This window comes from Achroia grisella, unplaced genomic scaffold, assembly GCF_030625045.1.
Source record: "Achroia grisella isolate CSIRO2021 unplaced genomic scaffold, CSIRO_AGI_Agris_v1 utg1174, whole genome shotgun sequence".
NCBI classification, from domain to species: domain Eukaryota; kingdom Metazoa; phylum Arthropoda; class Insecta; order Lepidoptera; family Pyralidae; genus Achroia; species Achroia grisella.
This window is the reverse complement of record NW_026712590.1, coordinates 1304160-1328114: the sequence shown is the minus strand read 5'-3', so window position 1 is coordinate 1328114 and position 23955 is coordinate 1304160. Positions and strand designations below refer to the sequence as shown.

Here is a 23955-nt window from a genome sequence, read left to right as displayed (position 1 = left end):
ACCGAATTTCAAATATTACATATTTAAAATAACTTACTACCTTATATCCTCGCAAATTAGCGAAACTGTGGTCTAGTGTCCTTTACTATCTTTAGTGCTACCTGTATGTAAAATTGGATATCAAGTTTTTAAAATATGAATTCGACAGTTATATTATTAGTTATGAATATGGTCAACTAACGAGTATATTTCGTTATCTCGAAAATTCAAGATTACATAAAAAAGATGTAAGTTAAATAGAAAAACAATAATGGATAATTGAAAAGTAGATTAAAAGAAGAATGTAAGGCAAATTATTTAGCTGACTGTTCCATACTGTTACCAGAAACCGGTTGGATAGTAGAAATAGATTAACAGAAGAATCTAGAAGGCAAATTATGTAGTTGCTTGTACCATACCGTTATTAGAAATTTATATTGGATAGTAGAAGATAGATTAATAGAAAAATGTAAGGCAAATTATGTAACTGATTGTACCATATTTGTACCAGAAACGTGGGTGGTAACATACGAGACGGCATCACGGGATTCAGCGGCAGCGTGATGGCGGCGCCGCGGGAATTTGCCCACCTCTTCTCTCGGTCCAACCGCTTCGGGTCGGCAGACAATATCTCCCAAATAGCCGGTCTGTATCTCCCTATGTTTATTTAATTTATTAACAATAACTTCTTTATATGACGCCTAGGAAAAGTCGACTTGCATATTGTGGTCATAAAACTATAGTGGTGGCCCAGTTATCGAAATTTACCCTTAATAAAAAATACTAAAATATGATTGAACCCGTAATAACAACTATATAAAAGAGTATATATGCGTGTGTGTTAAATACATGGTAGTGTGTGTGTATTTTTTTTATTAATTTAATGTATTTTTTATACATAATTAAAACAAACCATTACCATTAGGTTACTAATTTAAAACAATCTAAGTTTGTTATATTTTGTAATGTTATTTACTCTTTAAAGGGCTTTTTGATAATAAACTTTTACAAAAGATAAAACAATATACATATTTAGTACATCGCGTAATTCTTACATGTAACAATGTATCAACAAGAACATATGTTGCAATTTAAAGTATTCAGTAAATCTTTAATTATTTCAAATAATATGCTAACTTTTGATAATAATGAAACGAAATGAGTGAGAATTTTAGGGTCGTACTATTCAAGCGACATCTTGTCTTTTTTTCTCTACCAAAACGTTGTCTCCAAGAGATTGTTTAATCAATAAAACCGCCATTCTGTACCTTCTTACTATGTATATATAATTCTTTTAATTATATTACATTTCGGGCGCAATAATGAGTAATAAATAAAAATATATCGAATGATTATAGGACACTTTTTCCTGGGCGTTGTTATTTTCAAAAGAAATGCCTAATCGCTTGTACTGCTAGCTTTGCTGTTAATTATTATTTGATATATTGTTATATGTTGCTGTAAAGATTCGTATGTTGGTATATTTTAGGTTTTACTGGTAAAAGGTAAGGTATTTTTTTAAATGGGTGATATTGAAGTTGCACCCGTATGCGCATATATATATATGCTTGCGGTGCCATTTTACAAATGTGTGGTCAATATTGTATCGTCTAGTATTATGGTAAATGTCAATATATTATTAAATACATCATTTTACTCCTGATTTTACCATTACAGTTTTGTATAGGTTAGGTTATTAGTAAAACCTTTGATTTAAAATCTAAATTACGTAAATTCTTAATTATTTGGGAGTTTTATCTATTTTTTATTATATATATTATAGTAGTATATATAAAATATATATTTATACAAATAATAACTTGTAACTAACAAAAGTAAGTAAAATTATAACAAAATACTATTTGTAATGCTTTGCTTAATTTTGGATATGATATTGCACATTTACCTTGAACAATATATATTTTACTAATTATAAAATTTAAAAATAATTTGCTATGATTTAGTTTGTGCAGCCCCTTTTACCTAAATTGTCCGTCCGATTGTAATTTCTTTCTTTTTCATTAATCTGGTATGTACACTGACCTATATGCGTTGAATACTATTCTCCAGTCTGTCCTATTACGATGGAAAGTTGTATGTCCAGGGTAGTTTCTCGTTTGCTCAAACCTTGGATTAGACATAGTGGTCTGTATGTTTGTTGCAGTAGTATTCATAAACTTATGAATCGATATTATAATTTGTCATGTTTTAATTATATTTCACAGAAATCTGTTCCATTATTTTCAATTTGAGTCATGGTTTTATTATAATAAATGTAATTAATAATGTTAATTGGTAGATAAAACCCTTTCCCCTTTAATCTTATAACTTGTTATTGTTTATGTACTTATAATGTGAAAACACATATTGGGTATGTGGATGTTTGTCAGTCTGTTTAATGAATGTATTTTGTCTCACAGAGAACACGGGTCCTTGTGAGTATGGTATAAAGTAGATTGATTTACTTCATATCTTATAACAATATTAACTAATCTATTTACATACTTCCTCGAGCTATTAACACTCATTTCTAACCTACCTGTCTCTTGTTTCTAAGCATCAGTAGCTCTATTTTTCCATACAACTGACTTCATTGATTATTAGGATTTTCATCACGTAAAATGCTAGAAACATATTAATAATAAATCTGTTTTTGAATTTGTGGTGTTTAACAATTTTTATATAATTTATTTTTATATGATTTATCTAACACACATATATCTAAATTTATGTTATAAAGGAAAGACATTCAAATTTTGCTTCGAATGCATAAAATAAACCTATTTTAAGAAAAATTTACAGCTAGAGCGTATGTGTAGTATTTTTTTTACTTCATAATAAAGTAGCTATTATCCGAGAATTTGTTTACTATTTTCAAAATATAAAATACAGATGTCTGTCCTAAATAATACAATCTAACTTCGCGACATATTTCATTAAGATCGATTTCATTGGTTAATTATGAAAAGGTAATAAATAGAAATAAGATATTACATAATTATTGTAGAATATTATGATTTAGTAATCTTTTTAATAACTTTCAAATTATCAGATATAGTCGAAAGTTTGCAACAAATAAATATTCTTTCTGAAGGATATGACACTGCATAATTTCACGATCGCCACGATACGAAGATAAGTTTCTTATCTGACAGTTCTCAATGTCACGACCCGACAGCACTTCATATGCGTCGACACAAGGTCGATTCCACAAACTATAGTAAAGTAGATTTATTTATATATGTATATTTGTCTAATAATTTAAACGCTTGAAATAAACTTTATTCGGCGGCAAATAGACTTTGAGGCAGAAAAAAGTCATAAATTCATTAATGGCTTTTTGGATTATGCCCTTCAAAAATGATATCATTATCCCGATCGTGTATATACTCACATTCTTCTGAATGAATATATTAAAAAAGTTTGAATATTTATCGACTCCACAATCTAATTAGTAGGTACTAGTTAGAATTCATTAATAATATACAGTATATATCCCTATTTATTATTTGTACTTTACTTACTTAATACTTTGAACGATGAACATTATTTTTGTTTTTACCGATTACAATAAAAAGCATGATCTAACTTGCGTTTTTTAAAGTACTTTCGTTGATTCTTTTAGTCATTTTCGTTTATGCCGATTTTGGTCCAATGCTAGTTTTATTACTATTGTAATTTGTGACGTTACCTTCTTTTCCTGCGTATGTAAGCACACTTAAATTATAAGGAAGTTATTAGGGGTGATTAAACTTTATATATTACATACGATGATTTCCAAATAACTGTTTCAAAATAGCCATTGATTTACCGTCAAATAATTTTGATTATTGAAAAAAAAAAATACAAAGTCACGGCATAATAAAATTACTATCTACCAAAAAACTTATTGTGAACTTTGAAAAACTATTACAAACAAAAATGTTGTTTTATTAGGTGGCGTGCCGGAAATTTTGTGTCATATGCCGTCAAATACACTCATACTATTGGTATGTGTGTATTTGACGGCATCTCAGATATGGACTGATAGTTAAAAATGGTTTTATGGATATTGTATCATTTTACTAAATAATGAGTTTATGACTCAATCATTGGAATACAATATAAAGTGTTGATAAGATTAGTAGAATGGACCTGTTTACCTGACTCAATCGCTCAGTTGCGTTAGAATATCATAGATTTTAGTGTTTTGTGATCTCTACATGTGTGAGATGTTCTTCAGAAAGTGCAGGAAAAAACGCAACACGGAAAAATATGGTCTGTTCAACTTAATATTCGTATTGTTTATGTTAATTCATAGTTAATATACGTTATAATATAGTATTTAAATACTTTGTTAGTAAAATATCTAAAATACCCTGACTGTAAGTTTTTTGCGTGATCGACTATGACCGATGACTAATGTACATACTATATTAGTATGTACATACGTAGTGATTACCGGCTCAGTGTTTACATAACGACAAACTATTTTTACTAATGGGTTTTTATGTTTTTAAATTTGTACACGTTTTTAGACAGGCAAACGCAACTATTCCATACAGCCTGTTCATAAATTTGATAAAATTACTTTTCGGTTTTAGGATATTTAATTTTGTGGACGATAATTATATTTATGTTTCAAGGGTACCTTGTTTTGGAATGAAAATTAATATGATTATCGAATGTGTAAATTTGATTAAAAGAAGTATGACATAAATAATACATAAATGAACTATGTTAACGCGGCTAGATCGATACTAATAAATTTTAATAGAATTCATCCCAATTTCGAATACTCTTTGAGAAAATTAACAAAAAAATTTTGTACTTTCTTGTTCATAGTTACTTAACTAATTAACAGTACTTACTGTTACTAATGAAATAACCTCTAAATTAATATGTTTTCTTAATTCGTATTTTGAGAGAGCTTACATTATCAAGTGTAGTGCAGACGGCCCGTGTTGACTATGTCGTTCAGTTGTCGTATTTCCAAAGAGACGTAGTAACCAATGTACCAATCGAACGGCGTCGTCGGCACGGGTCGTCCGGTTTTTATAGTAAATATACGGGGTACTCTTAATTATATCACTAACCAGTCTCTAACACGCTTCTGTTTTTTTTACTTATTAAGCTTAAAATGCTATCGTTGTTCTAAGCTTATATACTTACAATTGTTCTTGACTAGCATTTGTGTCAAATGTGTGCTTATCATGGCGTCTCCTTCTTGCACGCTAGCCCCACAACACGCGGAACTGAGAGGTAAATAATAGCAGGTTTATATATTTATTATATATAGTAATAATGTAGTTTGGATTTTTAAATATCTTATAGAAGAAAATTATGTATTGTAAATTAATTTTGCTGTATATGATGTAAATTTTTTATAGTTTCCTGAAGTTTTTATAAATACACATATATATTTTATATTTATATTCTCAGTAATAAAACTGTTTGTAAGTATTTTCATAACGAAATTTACATACGGAATGTAATAATATTGATCCTCTTCTGCACTATTGAATGTTAATGGTTATGTTTCTTTTAAGATATTATTATATTTATATTAAATTTACCTTTAATATTTTAATTATAATTTTATTTAATATAAATATCTAAATTATAAATAACAGTATACATATGTGGAGTCTTTTAAATACTGATTGATAGAATAAATATAATCACCTGTATAAAATATAATATCCACTAATACCTAGAATTGATACGTAGGTCTCAAAAGCTGACGGTTTATAAACATTTCTGTCTGCAGTTTTCTAAACCTAAATACATGCATTATATATAATACACTAGGGCAATACTTTATAATATGTACTAGAAATGGCATACTGTTAAATTTTACCATTACAAACTATATGCGAAAGGACCCAAATAGGAGTCTACATATATGACAGAAAAAAAATATTTTATCTCATAAAAATAACCATATTCACTCCTTCCAGTCATTTTCTTCAGATAAAATATAGCCTAGCCTATGTCCATCCTAGGATTACAATCGTCTTCCTGTCAAATTTGATTAAGATCTGTATAGCAAGTTAGTTATGGAAAGTTAAGAGAGAGACAGTCATGCAGATACTACATATAACATTAGTTACAACTATATTAGAAAGAGAACAATAAATATATGCGCGTATTGAGTTTTTCTACAACGTGACAGCGAACGCGTCGTCTGAAGGGTCCCGAGCCTCTGAAGGTGGTGAAGCGGCTCCACGGGGGTCCACGTTGCCCCGGGCGGCCAACTCGCCAGCACCCAAGTACTCACCAGAAGCATCCCCCAGTTCCTCAGTCACCAGTGAAGGCGCACCGTCAGTATTACAGAATTTTATTGTTTACTGTTGAAGTTGTAATAGTGGTAATATTTCCATATATTATGTAATAAGATCTTACATATATATGTATATAGTATAAGTGTCGAGTCAGTATAAAGCCATACCTCGTGCGTACATAAATTCACATTCACACACACATGCGTGCGTGTGTGTGTGAAATTAATGTTCGAATATAGTTTATGTACTCTTTTTAGAATTCAATTCCACGAAATTGTAAAAATAATTTTACTTGCAATGTTTTTAAATTGAATACCTAGAAAGAGTAAAACGGCGCCAGCATCATGATAGAATGCTTACACCGTATGGTATTTTACTGGGAAGTAAACCCACACTACCCACTCGCCTCCCTCGGCACGTTGACAGTCTTTAAATACCTTTTTTTTAATTATATTTAAAAACAATGTTTTTTTTTAATTGCAGTTACCCTACGCAAGGCGGACCGAATAACATGTCGGAAGCTGTGTTCAGTATCAAACCGATACTGAATGAGCTGCGCGAACGCAAAGAGGATTACGAGAGGCTAGCTGAGAAAATAGATGCGCTCAAGGTATATATATTTATCGTATATGTTATATATATATAATTAATAAAGTATTTCTGAAATAGCTATGCTGTTTCAGGAGTTTAAATGGTTTTGTCACAACAGAATCCACTGTTGCTTTTACTTTTAGAAGTATTATTTTATAAATATCATTTTACATATAACATATAGTTCTCATGGTTTTAGCATGTATCTTGATTTTTTTAAATAATTATTCCCACACGCACCGATGCACCAGTGGATGTCCATCATCCACCCATCATTAGGCCACTTAACCCACCCAACAGGAAAGAATGTTGCGAGCGCTGCTACTATGCAATACATTTATCAATGTAATCATATGTTCGCATTGTTTTGTTTTAGAACTTGTCTCAGGAGGTATCCTTCTTGTCCAGTGCGCTGCAAGAGGAACGTTTCAAAACAGAGCGACTCGAAGAACAAATTAATGATCTCACGGAACTCCACCAGAATGAGGTGGGTTTCTGGTTTTAAATAGTTTGGAAACGCCTATATATTCATTTTTATTTTATACCTACTAGTCATGACATCGTCACAAACTTTGATCATCTTCTGCCAAATTTCGGATAAAAGAGTTCCTTAGAATTAGTTTATTTATGAAAAAATAACACACAGACGTACAGACGGAGACATTTACATTTAATATCTTGGAGTGGATTATTATCATATTTTCCTTTCATGAGTTCATTGTAGGCTAACAATCCCGTACGAGTAACACCATAAACGTTTGGTACAAGTCTTTATTATATTAATTACGTATTAAATACTATTTGTTTACAGGTGGAAAACCTTAAACAAGCGCTCACAGATGTGGAGGAAAAAGTACAATATCAGAGTGAAGAACGAATACGAGACATACACGAGGCTTTAGATCTCTGTCAAACAAAAGTGAGTATTATTAATACAATTAATAGAGTATTATTTGTATCGAGCAGAAGTATACAAGTATATATATAACCTTATCATGACTGAACTAAACAAATTGGAACCTAATATAAAATATCTGTGCAACAAACATCAAACACAAGGATCTCACTACATTAAAAGAATTAATTTGTATACAAAAATCTTTATGAAAATTATTTGTAATTTGGATTTCAGTTTTTTATTATACGTTTGAACAATTTATTTACTTTGTATAGTTAAAAAAATCCTAGTGATTTCTTCTTAAAACCAACCATTTAAATTTCTTAAATAAACTATTCAAATTTTAATTTATTACTGCCAATCAAATTACATAAGAGAAATACTTTTAAAGGATACTTAATTAAAGGCGGAAAAAGGAACCGGTTCAGCGTACGTCGACAGATTGCTCATGTGCGACTTAAAAGAAAGACTGCCTTAACCAATAATATTGTTACACAGATTAGTAAACTGGAGCAGTGGATGGCGGGCGGCGGCGGCGGTGGGGGCGTGGGGGGCGGCGCGGGGGACGCGGGGGGCGCGGCCACGCTGCCGCCGCGGCTGCTGCTCGTGAAGCTCATCAACGTGGCGCTCACGCTGCTGCAGCTCGCGCTGCTGCTGGTGGCCACCGTCGCGGGCGTCGCCATGCCCTTCCTGCGAACCAGGTACGTGACACCACGTGCACGATGTGAATGTACGCACCCAGTGTTACGTACTGTTGGCATGTTTTTGTATAGTAGTAAAAACATAGAATAGAAGTCACTGACTTATACCTTAGGAAGGAAGGATTTCTTCCAATTTGAATATGATTTATTTTTACTTGAAAAGTTAATATGCACACATAGAAAACATTCAGACAAATACTGATATAATCATCAATTTAATTTTTTTTACCGCGAGGAATCGAATCCACGAGCAATAATGCAGTACTGAGTATTTTTAAATTGTCACCTACAGGATCAATTGCCAGTAATTTTACTGTTATTATCAAAATTTATAATATGGATAATCTTTGACTTCAAATAAACCAGGGTACGAGTATTAACAACGAGCCTGGCAGTAATGGTCGGCGTGATGGTGCTAAAGCAGTGGCCGGAGGTGACGCAGTTATCTGAACACCTGGTGCGGAGGCTCAAGGAGTACCTTCTGGATAAACACCACGACAGGTAATGTGGACCGCGCACTCCTCACTACCACTGTACCCATACGATACTGTCCTTGCTCATAAGATATTCTGTTTAATAATTCAGTTTTATGTATATATAATTTTTATATTTATATTAATATTAAATATTACTAAAAATAGAAGAGGGAAAATGTTAGGATAGTAGATACGGCATGATTAATTGAAAGGGGGAAGGGGTAGACCAAGCAATTACATAAAGCAAATTAAAGTCAAAATTGGAAAGTGCCAAGAGCACCACCCATCAGGGCATTGCTCTTAAAAAAATGGACGAAAACATCTTATATTGATTTTTCACGGTCGGATTATATAAGTCTACTGTACCTATTCAAGTTGTATGTCAGTACATTACTCTTAAATCTCATATTAGAATCTCAGCAATTATAGAACATATACTGATGGTTCCTATTCTACTAAATGAACCATCCTGTTTCTTATACAACTGTGTATAAGAAATACCTAAAAATATGCAAAAGTTGGTATAATGCAAAAAATATTAGTTTTTACTACTCACTCTTTAAGAAAATTTAATTTATCAGAAATTAAATTTTCTTAAAGAGTAAGTAGGAAAAATTAACTTTATGACTTTTATTATTATATTTATTAGTTTTCTTTTTATGAATGAATATGGAATGGTGCACTCGCCTACGCTAATGGTATATGCTGGCGGAGCACCAAGGTTAGATTGCCCATCGTGGTGAATTCACCAGGATTGAACTACGACTGGGGCCGGAGACGACTTGATATGGAATATTGCTAGCGATGGGGTTACTTGCCCCCACTTGTAACATGACTATGATCCTTCTATATGACTAGTTTAATTAATATTATATAGGTAAGGACAGTTTCGTTGTGGTGTGGTGGGCGGAATTCGTATAAGTATTGGTCCAGAATAGGGGTATAAGGTTCGAATAACAGTATAAGTATAGACCTCATAGTTTGAAACAATTGAATGTTTAAAATACTTGATATTGTGCTCAGAAGCAAATGGGCTATTAAACCTACGCTTTTTAAGATTATATGAATAAAAATTGATTACCAAAATTAAATGTAACTTAAAAATTTGTACAATCGCTACAGAAAGTTTTTCTATTAACTGTTGGGTAATAATAACTAAGGTGGTCGTACAGATCTTTTTACTCTACATGTGGATATTTGTTATTTACTTTCAATAGTTAATTTACTTCTAATATTTTCACTATCACATTAAATTTAAGAAAACGAAATGTGGACATGTCAAGTGTTGCGGTCACCAAGTTGAGTATTATCGTTCCGAACTGACGGTAGATTTGATATATCATAAGAGTTTGTAAAAGACCAACATGAATAAAGATTTGAATGTTTTGACAATGTCTATGACTATCTCATCTAGGATAAATGTTGTAATATGTTTATATTACTTTTTGTGAAAGTCTCTCTGATATCTATGTTATTTGGTCAATCGAATAATATATTATAATGAGGCAAAGATAATGAACATTGTACATTTAATTAAAAAATAATATCTAATTTGCCTAAGTGATAAAATTTTATAATCTCATTATTTTATGCCGACAGAGTCCCATCAACTTTTGAGCACAGATCGAGTGTTTTAAATTAGTTAATAAATAAATGAATTTGTTCGTACTAATTAAATTATTTTTATGTTAAATATTACAATAGTCGCTTGGTCATGTATAATATTGTATATGTATGTATAGTAGATAAATCATATCACAAATATGTATAGTATGTATAACGAAAACTAATTTTATATAAATGCGATCGCCAATACAACATTCATAATACTATATGTACGCTATACTCTGGACGCAATTGCAATAAATACTCACATTTTATTTTTATTTATTTACTAATATTTTATTTTCATTTATGTTTCTTTTTCTAATTTTATTTATAATTTTCTTTTTATTTTTTTTCCACTTCAGGTATGAATGCAAGTCATTATGTGGTTGATAGATAGCGTCGTTTCTAGAAGGAAATATCGTGATATTGCAATTCTGTCCTTGGATTCTCCAAACGGTAACTCATAATGTGGTGATGACAGTTGTAAAAATATGTATAACACGTTCAATCACAGTCCGGTACACACGGGGACCGTGAGCAGTAAGTTATACGTTCCTATTTGATAAAATTGTATACATGTGATAACTACTCAATATAAATTAGTTATAATAATTTGAAATTCTGGATATATATATTTGAAATTTTATAACCATGCTAACGGATGGAACTTGTGTGAATTAGACCACATTATAATATATAGGGATATACAGTGATGATATATATATATTATAGAACCTTAAATGTTTTGTATTATCTATCTAAATCTTCAGAATATGTTTCATAGTTGAGAAACAACGGAACTCATATTGTGGAAAACCCTTTAAAATGGTCAAGTTAATATAGTAGTTTCGGAGAATATTCTTTGTTAATTGTGAAAATTTAATAAATAATTATAAGCACAGTCAGTTCACAAAATGTTCCCTCTGAATGATCTGTCCAATTCCAACGGGAATCAAAATTACAAAGGCCTGAACCGAGATTCGAACATATAGTAAGGTGCCCTCAGATAAAGTCGTATTCATCAGGCAATACTTGGCCTTCAGCCGTTATATAAGTCCTCCCGCGGTTTTAGTGCTGTGGTCAACAGCATTAAAACTTTTCGAAAAATGTTGTTTGTCTAGCAATGTGGTCTGAGACCTTACTGATCCGTTAGCATTGGTAAATAAATGCATATTATTAATAATATGTTGGAAAGTGGCAGCCAAACAGGACTGTTTGCTTCACTCAAACAATTTGTATTCCTACGTAATGCGTAGGTAAAATGTTTAGGCTAGAATTAAATATTCATTTTAATATACATATATTGTAATTAAATCCTAGATTGAGTACAGTCACATAACATTGTTAGCTATTTAATTTATCTCATGGTACCAGTGAGTTCTACCATAGATTTAATATTTTAAACTGTTGTATTAACAAATACCATAAACGTATAATATTCTTATTTATAACAATACTAAATGATTTTGATATAAAACCCATTTTAATTTGATTGTTAATATCATGTATATTAACAATTTCATAAAAATGGTTTTTACTCTAAATAATAACCGTCCACGTCCATAAGATACGTTATGTCCAACGAATGACATTTTGTATTTTTTTTTAAAATAATATGCAATGCAATTTTATTGCTGACTGTACTCAACAGGATTTCGATAATTAAATTAAATGGAATGAAATAATTTTGTATTATTTATAAGAAACAATTGAATATTTATGATGGGCTGGGCCCTTGATTTGATTTAATACCATATTTTTGTATTACGTACGAGGTACAAATTACATAGTCAAATTTTGTTTTAATAATGGCACCAATGGAGTGCATTGTCTATATTTTCAATACAGTTGTATATTTACAATTCAGATCAAATTTTGGTAAACTGTTCAAAAGTTACATTATTATACATATGTAGATATCTAATGATGTTTTAAGAACGTTCTTACCAAAGTGTGCGTTATTAGTCAGTGTTGTCAATTTTTTCAATATTTCTGAAACTAAATCATTTATCATATTATTTGAAAAGGTCTTTTGAAGTAAATTATTGAACAGTCATTTCCACGATTACAGTTATATTGAATTTTAAATAATGTATTGAAATATTTTAAAGCTTCAAAACCAATATAATGCACTTAACATCGAACAAGTTTTAATTCGTATTTCCAGCGTGCGATATTATACAAGATATATTGTTGTATTTTTAGTAGTATATCTATATTCTTTAGTAATGATTAAGTTCGCCGCATAGCACTTCAATGATTCTAAAATATTGATAAAATCTATTGTTTTTAAAGGACATTGCGAGAATCCTGTATGAACGTTTCTCACGGCTATGTAATTATGAAATAATTTATAAATGTACCTCGATTTGAAGTCTGAATTAGTTGAAAATGTAACGTCTGAAATTTGAAGTCTCGAATGATAATGGTGAAATTCAATGATTATTATTTATAAAATGTGCTGGTGATGGATATATGTTGCTTTTTATTATATTTTTTGAATTTGAACATGTAATCGAAGCGAATGCTGAAGTCAAAAATTACTGTTGTGACCATTCTATCTAAAGGACACATTCATTATAAATTAGAATTCGGAACGTTATATATAATTATCATAACAACAATGCAAGTGGATACAAATGGACAATTTCTGGCAAATATTGTTTTAAAACTTCAATGCAATTAGTCCTTCCTTCATAAAATATGAATACACTAAGTAAATAATAAAACTATCCAGAAAATAGACTTTGTACGTTTCCTCTCACAAACTTCTTGGACTGATTCAGTACCACCAAAACTACGATAACGTTGGTTTGTAACAATTATAATTAAATTGACATTATTTATCAATTAAATTTATAAATGGTGTGGCCAACTGAGTAATAAAAGTCCAAATAAATTTATTTTCTTATGCAAAATAGTTTTATTGGACTAGGGATTTTAACAGAAGTGTTAAGATTATTTTTTACTACTAGTATCTTTATTTATTATTGTAATTAATGCGATGGCTCGTGACCTATGTCAATTTATATGTAATACGAGTCGTTTCTAATCTATTGTTAATATTAACAGTTGGGTTCCCTACGAGGTGATTACAGATATCGCACCATTTTTTTTTACTGATTTAATAATACACTGCATTAACTCTAGGCGTTGTGGCCTGTGGTATAACTATCTCGACTTACACTCAAAAGGTCGTGAGTTGTACACCAAGGACAAAATGTAAAAATAATCCTAGAGACGGCGGTAGGAGTGGCCGTTTAATTCAACGTGTTAAATTAATAAAAGTCCATCGTCGTCGTCGCTCCACCCAGCGGGCCACTTGTTTTGTATATTTACTATTAAATTAAAAAAAAAAAGGTTAAATTCGATTTTCGAAAATATGTATTTTTTTAGTTAACGCAGTTTATTATTGATCGTGCGATGTATGTATGTAGCGAACACATGTGTTTTACATGTGTGATCAAAATTCTCTCGTTGCATCACTTAAATATTTACCTAACACTTGTACATGATACTGACATTTTTAAAGATACATTCCAAATTTCTTACGGCCCGTAGAACATAGTCGCCACCAGTAACTAGTTAGAAAGCGTCCTCTACGTATTACTATGTACAAATTATTGCCCTTTCTTTTTAATTCGAAATTGTTTAAGAATAATAGTTGCCATGTATAAATATTCTTTTTATAGTGAAAACATATGATTTTTTTATATTACTTATATTATAATTATACACTTGTTATAATTTCCCATTGTAAATAAAATAATTAATATTCCTAAACGATTTCGATTAACGAATCTAGGGCCCTAACATAGAGCTTTTTCTCGGAACATTTCGTGTTGCGTGTACATTATGTAAATATTTTTTACACAACGCTATATAGAAATGTTATTTTTATGTATAATAAAAGTTTTTTTGGCGTTTTTATCGAATTGTTGTATGCCTTACAATGTTGATGTTCATTGGACTAATTTATGTTGGAGTAAAGTAATATTAGTAAATTTAATCGTTTGAAAAGCAATATTAGTGCGAAGATAGGGGGCTAGGTTGGGTAATGTAATTGTTGCCTACGTGAAAACAATTTGTAAGAGATTATTGTTTTGTAAAAATTGATGACATTTTATTTATTTTAGACAATTTATCGATAAATAGGTCTGATGGGATTAAGATATATTTATTACCTATGGGTGTTGTTTTGGGATTTTATTATTACATAATTTCATTCAATAACTTTGTGAGACAATATGTGAGTAATATTGTGTTAATAAAGTAATAATGTACAGTGAACAATAGTCCCATGAACAGTAACTGTAATATTTCCAACGAGTGTACTGGCAACACTAGTTGGGTTTGTTGTATTACATACCTGATGTTTTACTGCGTTCAGCTCTCCTATCAAATGTTTTGTGAACGTATTTTTTCGTTGCCGGCTATGGATTGAAATAAATCATCACAATTTTATAACTTTTATTTTTTGTCATAATATTCCCCAATGTTGATTCTTTAAAAGATATTATCTATTATAATAAAACGATCATATATTAAAAACAATGTATTAAAAATTATATATAAAAATACAATCTTAAATAGATTGATTACAAATAAAAATTATGTCACTAAATATAGTTTTATCAAAAAATAAAATAAGAAATGCGTGCCATCAGAAACCATCGAAATGAGAGCATCATTTCGATGGTTTTTTTACGTACATAATATTGCACTATCCGTAAAAGCGTGCATTTATTTTATAACAGCTATTTAGTATTTGTACACCAAATATATATAAATTATATTGTTTCCAATAGAGACATTAAAACTACATACAGGTTAGTTAAAAAGATATGCTAAGTCAAAAGCCAGGTAAAATACACATGAAACTAAACCACTTACACCAAGGAACAAAGTAGAAATTTGAATATATATTATGAACTTTCATATTAGTCACGTGACCGCGCAGTTTATACAAAGGTTTAAAGGTTATTTTCAACTTTCTACTTTGTATCATGAATATTATCATTGACTTTCAGGTAACCAGGTATCTTAACCTAAGTACGTAATTTGACTATTAAGTAGTGCCCTCCGATAATTTTTAGAGACCTAATTTCACTATTGAAAGCGCAACTTTATTTTTTATTAATAGTCTAATGTTTCTGTTGATATTATATATAAGTAGTTAAATTGTATATTATTATAATATATATTAAGCTTTATTACTCGAAACAATTTTCCCTAGAAATAAAATAAATAATAATTAAAATTGGCAATAAACACCACAAATCACCAAAAGTAAATACTATTCACGGTACAGTTGTGATCAGTTACTGCTAAAACTGAAGCTATTTTACACTGAACCAAATTACAACGGTGATTGTCATATTTTTTCCAAACTAAAATAATACATTATATATTAATTCTTACAGCACCATTTGCAATGTGTTATAAATACTGAACTTCTTGGTGTATATAATAAACAGTGGGACTTCACTCCGCCCTTATTTACAAAATGTCAAACGTCTACTAAACTTACTATAATATAAGTAAATTTAGTAGACGTTTGATTTATATTTTAGAATTTTTGGTTGAATGTTTTTTTTTTGCACATGGTAATATTTTTATACTACATTGTTGAGAAGGGTACGGCCCATCTGATGGTAAGCAATTACCGTAGCGTACTTACTCTTAGAAGCGGTAATCGATTTATTCTAACAAGCTTCCATTACCTAACATTTAGTATTTGTTTCGTTTTAATAGACTAACAAAAATGTAAAACCTAATTATACCCCGTAAAACCTATTATATTACAAATTTACCGGGGTATACCCGGGTATAAAGTCGTGGGTAAAGCTCGTAGATTATAAAATTATAGTTATATAAATAACACATTAATCGTTATCTTTATTTACTCTTGAATCTTCAAATTGCTAGGTTTTTGTGGCACTGGGGGTTTCCCTGAGCCGTCCAGTTGACCGTCTAATGCAGTGTAGTCCAAGTCACCATTGTCTTCTGGTTGGTCTATGATGTCCACAGGTTCCACAGAGTCATCTAGGAAGTTAACTGGATTTGCTTGCTCCCTATAATGACATGAAGTTGATGGGTAAGTAGACATAAGATTGTGTACTGAAAAATAAAAATAAGTAAAGCAGTTAATCAGCGGACTTCAACAGTTTAAAAAATACAGAATAACTTTATGTGAATGCTAAGCAATACCTTGCAATTTAATTGTCTGTTTGAATATTGATGGTTGTTCCAAATTTGTTATTTTAATTAATAAGTTGTTTAGTCTCTACTTCATAATTTTTAGAGAAAAAAGATTGGAACGATATTTTATGTCAATAAATAAAAACAGAATAACTCGAATCTTAAAAAACAGGACATAGAGTATTATAGTAACAAAGCCATATATTATTTAGAACAAAACCCATAAAATATATCAGCATCCAATAGTCTGGAATGAAATGTTATGTTGTTGGTCCCCGTACATAAGTGACATTTAAATATACACAATAAGTATTATTGTTAGAAACATACACATGGACTTCAAGATTGAGAGGAAATGAAAATACATTCAAGATATTCTTTTATACCGGAAGGAAGCGGTGTGGTTGTGAGTGACGGGGATTATTGGCCCCCTTGCTCTAAATATACCCAGTTAGCACGACCACTGTCGCAGCATTCGTCCATTAAGCTACCTTACTTCAATCACTCTAGTTTAGTGCCCCGCCAGAGGTATCACAACACAGAAAGCGGATATATATTTTATGTGATTAATTATGAAATATATCATTATTCACAATATAACATATATATTTATGCCCATAGATATAGTGCAAATAATAATAAACAAGTATTACTTACACATAAGTCCAAAACGTTGTTCCCTTATATAGCAGAACCCTACCATCACCTCTTGCAACACCTGCCCATAAAATTATAGTGCCCAATGAATATATCATGTGGCCAGATTTTAAGCCTATAATATGGGTTAAAATCTGGACGACGACAGTTCATGACTTGGTGTGTAAACGCATGATAAGCTTTCTTTATAATAAGCAATTCTGTGATATGACCACTATGGATGGAATGGACTTGGTTATAATGGTAAGGTATATGAAGCCGAAACCTGGTGATAGATCTGTATATATGAAAATGTTTGTTTCTGTTTTTTTTTACCTGGCGCTATAAAGCACTTAAAAAAAACTAGTTAATGTAAGTCAAACATTAATAGACATTGGTATAATGCTGTATTTCTACAGAACTCTATACAACAATATTATATATAATATTATTGTTGTAATATATTTACGTATGTAATAATATATTTCAATATTTCAAAAAAACTGCGCGCTATTTTGATATGTTGATATATTTCAAAATATTAACAATTTTATATCGCCACTACTTGATATGGCAACCAAAAATAAAACACTACACATTTTGAAATCTTTAAACATATTTACAAAAAGTATTGTATTGATTCTACTCTGTATAGTAAATGTTTCAGCCCACTGGGCCTGAAAGATACTATACATTGGTAATACGATTTAACTAGCGATATTTTTTCTCTAATTTGATCGCTAAGCGTTTTACAATATAATCTGAATAATATATATAAATATGAAAGCTAAATATATATATTTTCTAAATTATAATTCTCAGAGTGCACAGGACAGAGAAAAACATGAGAATAGTTTTACAAATTCCGTTTTATTTTATTCATAGGCTTACATATTTTGTCATTAAACATTAATGTCAGCTAGCGTAAATAGTAAATCACTTAATGTGTACGTGGGCGTATATATTATAGTTACATCCTATATATCGCTACAATACCACATAATACTGAATTTACTCAAAAATTACAATTTGAAGAATGGACGTTAAATTTAAAACTTTGGAGTCGATTTTCCAATATTTTTTATTTTTGAGTTAATACAGTATATTATTAAGCCTGCGAAATCGATGTCTACGTAATGTAGTATGACACTATATTTAAAATTAATATCCGATTAAGACCGTTATTTTAGATAAAAATTAATTATTCAAATAAAAATATCATAAAATGTGTAACAAAATAGAAATTTACATTCATAAAAAAAAAATATGTAAAATAAATCGTTGTGTTCACGAGGAATGCCCCGATTTAATAAATTGTATAATCATATTATAAAAAATATTTCACAATATTTAAAACTTAGAACATAAAAAATATACATTGTTTAACTAACAAGGAGGAATAGAGTTGTATAAAGTAGAGAAATGCAATCAAGGAATGCCAAATACAGGGGAATGTTCTATTTGTAAATAGTAAATATAATATATAAAATAATAAATATAATATATTGTATATATAATAGTTACATGTAATTATAGTGACTTTGGGCGTGACTATATAATGGAATAAATTATTTATTACTTACTCATTACAATTGTATGTAGCATGTTCCCACGGTATACAGCAATACCCAGTCATGGTTAATTAATGACGTCACAACATACAACAATTCCACGATCAAATCACTTCCAATTCCCACATAAAGCTATGGCAATTATTTATTCGAATATAAAATACATGTTTACACTTTACTTAAAAAGAATGGTGTCAATGGTCAAAATAAATAAATATCGCAACGATTACTAATTATTTTTCTTTTTGAGTTATTTTACATTTCGTATTCTGTCCATACTCATTGAAATTATTAGAAGATTGTATACAAATATTATTGGACATTCAAATGTGTTTGGACAAAGCACTGTGTGCTCAAAAAAAAACTACATAAAACCACACTTTAAAAAAACAAACAGTCAACATGTAACACAAAGTATGACATGATTTGTCAAAATATATAATTTATATTCCAAATTAGAGCCCAATAAAAGTAAAGGCCTGGAAAATAATAAAACTTTACAAGATACACTCTTAAGAATGCCAACTTAATTTTAGGTGATTGGAAGCCAAAAATAATAAGCCGTATTCGTGGCACATACACAATATTATGACATATAAAATCCTTAATTATATTGTTCACAGAAAAAATGTGAAAATGACTAATATTTCTTATATTATACTGTCACATATGCTTACAGATATATCTAATAAATATATAAAACCATGATTTATATGTCATGATATAAAAGCCGAGCGCTCCGCTAGTACGAACCTCTTACCAAATTTCACTTAGTTACTCGTCTAAAAACTCATTTCGTTGTAAAAATGTATAAAAACATTGACACATGTGTAATACTAATGATCATAAGTACTAATTAAGCCGACCGTTAATATTACTTAACTAAATTAGTTTCGTTACTACAGCATACTATTTGACTATTTTTATCATCATAATATATCAATAGATATATGTATTTATTATGAAACTGACGATATCTAATAACTTATATTCCAATATGTAAAAAGAAATATGTATTATACAGTATAAAAAATAAAATATAATATTTCGTCAGTTATGTTTTTCAACTGAAAGTGTTACGTTCTTGTCTATCTTAGGAGATAAACCAATCCGAAGGAAGGATTAAATTAATTAAAGGATTGTTATATATTAGATATTTTAGGCGTAATATTGATAATACTAATACTATTCTATTCTCATATAAATACGAATCAAAGTAATTTTTATTAAACAATATTGTAAAATATTATATGAATATTGACGTCCAACTCAAATATATGCTGCAATAATGAACACTCTAGACCTGCGTAGGCCACCTACTCTATGTATTAATAAGTTACAATATTACATACAAATGTTACATACAGTTACACAATCCCACCTATCCAGCTGTCCCGTGGACGACACATGTTATCCTTCACCAGTGCAACCTAACCACAGTATGGAATGTTCCATTTCAGTCAAAGTACATTATGGCGAGAATAATAATTAAACCATTTTAAACATTATGTTTACACTAATAGAAGGGAATTAGGAGTCAATCCAGACAAAACAAAATATACTTTAACTTGTATAAACCTTGGTAAAAAGTAATAAATTAAATCGTTCATATCAGAAAGGATGAGATGTTTCATTGGAATGTATTATTTCGTATGATTTCGAATAAAACGAACATTAGGCAGTTTTTGAATCAATTAAACTAAAATCACATAATTAAATTTAAAATTAAATTATTTTCTTAAACTCAATCGATTCATACTCAAAATTTATAAAAATTAATAGGGAAAGAAACTTTCGATTGCAAGATTGAAATCACAATACGATTTCAATCTATTTCTATGGCAAAAAATCAATTTACTGAATCAAACACTATTCGTTCATAGCATTTTAAGAATGCCAAATTATTTTTCTCGCCAAATGTATCATTACATGTAATAAGCACTCATTATTGCGCGACCATTACATTATCAAATGTTTAATTTGAATTCCTTATAATATTGCTTGTACCAGAAGGTGGGTAATATTTTATATCAAAACAAGTAGATTGTTTTTATCAGAATAACGAAAAAACTGCACATTGTAACTCTTCTGATTTAAAAAGTAAAGTTTGCAATTGCATATCCCATCAGTTGGAAACCAATTTAGACTATAATAAGATAAAATAAGTCATATAATCCATTATTATGCGTAAGCATTCTAACATTTTACTACGTTAGACATCTGTTGTCACGGATTTATATAAATTTATAGATAATATTATAGAATTTAATTTAAAAATAAATTAATACCTTTTCTGATTAATATATTGAATTACTTAATCATCAGCTCAGTCTTTATTATATATATTGAATTTAAATATTTTATTAAACAAATGAGGCAAAAAACCACGTGTTCATGATTCAGTTTAGTAATGAATTTCAAGTTAAATTTAAAAAATAATTATGCTTACAACCGTAACCTCATACGCTAACCAAAGACAATTTATAACTTATCACCATCGTTGTAAATGTAACGAAAAATATTCTAAAATATCAATGTACAGTTTTCTCGGTAACGTTGCACACATGAGCCTGAATTACATTACAAAACTACCGATTTCACGTGACACAATTACAACTTTATTGCAAGATATTTAAAGTGGATAATCCAACTAAAACAAACAAGTATCAATCATTTAAAAAGAGTGCAACCAAGAGCGTTTACAAGTTTCTGATGCACTCTGAGATTTTGTAATGTAAATCGGGAATATATCTTAAGATAAGTCCATAGCGACACTAACATCTTAACATTCTTTTTAATTGATATTTGTATTGTTAGATTTCGTCGCTGTGGGCTATTACTTAGGGTTTCGCAGACTTACTCCTTGGCGACAGGCGCGTCCATGGTTGGAATGTAGTCGAGTGCCATGAGACACGCGAACACCGTCATGATCATCTTATGCTTCCGTTCAGTGATGTCCTCCGGCAGTGCATACACTCGCGCGCCGCAGCGACGTGCCATCGATATCGCGTATTTGGCGTTCGCTAGGTTCTCCTGTAGATAAGCGAAAATGAAAAGTTAATACTAAATGGAATGTTTCTTGTAGTGCTGTACATTAATACTTAATGTATTGGCGACCAAGGTAATTTCTTTTGACATTTCATTATTTTTATATGTAGTGTATAAAAATATTGGATATACATATATATGTACGTTTTCCAACACATATACGAGGAAACAGAACAATAAACGATATTCTATTTTGTTCATTTTTAATTATGGTGCACACTGTTGTTTTACTTTTTTTAATCAGCGCGCTGCCTACTGGATGGCGCCGCGTGGTAGTAAGTTTGAAATTTGAAAAAAAAAAAAATAGCAAATAGTGTGATATATAGAAAACCGGTGAAATTAGATTTACTTTAGTGAGCAAGTGTATTGAAAACACTTTTTTTTTCATATAATAAATAGGGTGTCTATAAAGGATTATTAAAAATGTAAGAAATAAATGAGTGATAAAATGTTTTTGTAATCAGTGTGGTCACTATTTTAGATAGATACCTCTTCGGTGCCGCCGTGCAATACCAGGTCGTAGTTGATGGATCCCGGCTTGATAGCGTCGATCAAATCGATCACCACCTTGCCGTCCGCCAATACTTCATCCTGTCACAAAATACAGAAACTGATATAGAAATACTATGTTTTAACTCAAGGTTTTGAAGTGAGAAATGCTCATCTTTATCATATCCTCCATACTATTAAAAAAGTGAATCGTATGCCTTAATACGTAACAGAAAGGTTTGGCATTGACGTAAAGATTAGTATGAAGACGAACGCAAACTAGTTTTAGTGCCTGTTAACCCATTTGTTAAAACTAGTTATGACTATGTGAATCGTGTCCGTTCCGTTCATAAAATATGTGCTCTTACAAAATATAATAACCAATTTTTTATTTATGCTATAAATGATGTCTAAACTATTAATAAATACTATATTAATAATAAATAAATACTACAGTATTCATTTATTAATTACAATAGGTACTTATATTCAAAGATCTTGCGTAACGATGTTTGTACGGCATAAACTACGAAACCATTCAACCAAATTTTAACAAAATTTGACTCGCCAAATATAATATAGTTTTTATATAATATACTTATTAGATATCGTTGTAAAAATTATAAAAATAAATTTGGTTATTATACAAAATTTCTTCAAATGCATGAGTACAGTGGATTAGATATTGATGACATTCACCTGGAAACTCCTGATTGAGGACGACTTTCCGGCAGCCTGCAGTTTGTTGTTCACCCACTGTACGATCTCCTTCTCGATGATGGGGTTGCCAGTGTTGGCGAGTCGCGTCAGCACCGACAGTGTGTACGCACGCATCAGTTGCCAGATTAGAGCTAAGTATATAATAACAATAGAATTATTATAAATGTTAATGTATGTATATTACATAAGGTTGTTTTATTTTATTTGTTTGTTTTATTTCTTAGCGCCTTTAAAGCTTAACTAATCGTAGTGGAAATAATAGTAGATATTACAAAAATGTAGTCTCAAGCATAGTTAAAATATTAGGTATATTATGTATTATAAATTATTACTCTCATTATATTAATTGTAAGGTGCACTTACAAGACGTTTTGAAGATCCACGTCATCGTTAACGTGAGTTGTGAATACGTACCGAGCGTGAGTGTAGCGTTCCCTTCGTTGATATCAGCGCCAGCAATCCCTACCAGCGAGAATCCGATCCGGCGGCCGAGCTCTACAGCATAGTTGCAGTTCTCCAGCCGCTCCATGAACTTGCGAAGTTTCGAGAACTGCCGGTGTACCTAGGTGCACAAAATAAGGAATAAATATTTCTTCCACCCCGATCGATCGAATATCTATATATAACGATGGTGTGAGCCTACCTTCTTCCAGTCGACGATGCCTGGCTTGATGATGTCGTACAGTTGGAAGATCACGAGGCCATCAGTAAGGTCCGAGTACAACCAGTTCACGTGGGGCGCCACGCCCATCGAGTTCATCCAGTTGCGGTACG

General features: G+C 30.5%; 2 protein-coding genes across 3 annotated transcripts in view; one reads left to right on the top strand and one right to left on the bottom strand.

The window, feature by feature from the left end:
• LOC131851861 (transmembrane and coiled-coil domains protein 2) overlaps positions 1–11237 on the top strand; it is a 42793-nt gene extending 31556 nt beyond the window's left edge. The window contains exons 9-18 of the mRNA XM_059202427.1: positions 491–624; positions 2400–2414; positions 5197–5220; positions 6134–6281; positions 6726–6852; positions 7210–7320; positions 7645–7752; positions 8230–8432; positions 8799–8933; positions 10879–11237. Coding sequence (XP_059058410.1) covers positions 491–624; positions 2400–2414; positions 5197–5220; positions 6134–6281; positions 6726–6852; positions 7210–7320; positions 7645–7752; positions 8230–8432; positions 8799–8933; positions 10879–10906 — 1033 coding nt within the window. The 3' untranslated portion in view covers positions 10907–11237. The remainder of the gene's footprint in view (positions 1–490; positions 625–2399; positions 2415–5196; positions 5221–6133; positions 6282–6725; positions 6853–7209; positions 7321–7644; positions 7753–8229; positions 8433–8798; positions 8934–10878) is intronic.
• Positions 11238–16409: 5172 nt separating this feature from the next.
• Positions 16410–23955, bottom strand: part of LOC131851770 (plastin-2) — a 53002-nt gene continuing 45456 nt past the window's right edge. The window contains exons 10-15 of one of the 2 annotated variants that reach the window (XM_059202328.1): positions 23825–23955; positions 23596–23743; positions 23161–23312; positions 22462–22563; positions 21785–21957; positions 16410–16590 (exon numbers count right to left, since the gene is read on the bottom strand). In XM_059202328.1, the coding sequence (XP_059058311.1) occupies positions 16419–16590; positions 21785–21957; positions 22462–22563; positions 23161–23312; positions 23596–23743; positions 23825–23955 (878 nt within the window). In that variant the 3' untranslated portion in view covers positions 16410–16418. Of the gene's footprint in view, positions 16591–21226; positions 21958–22461; positions 22564–23160; positions 23313–23595; positions 23744–23824 lie in introns of those variants that run through there. The other variant, XM_059202319.1, reaches the window with a different exon arrangement.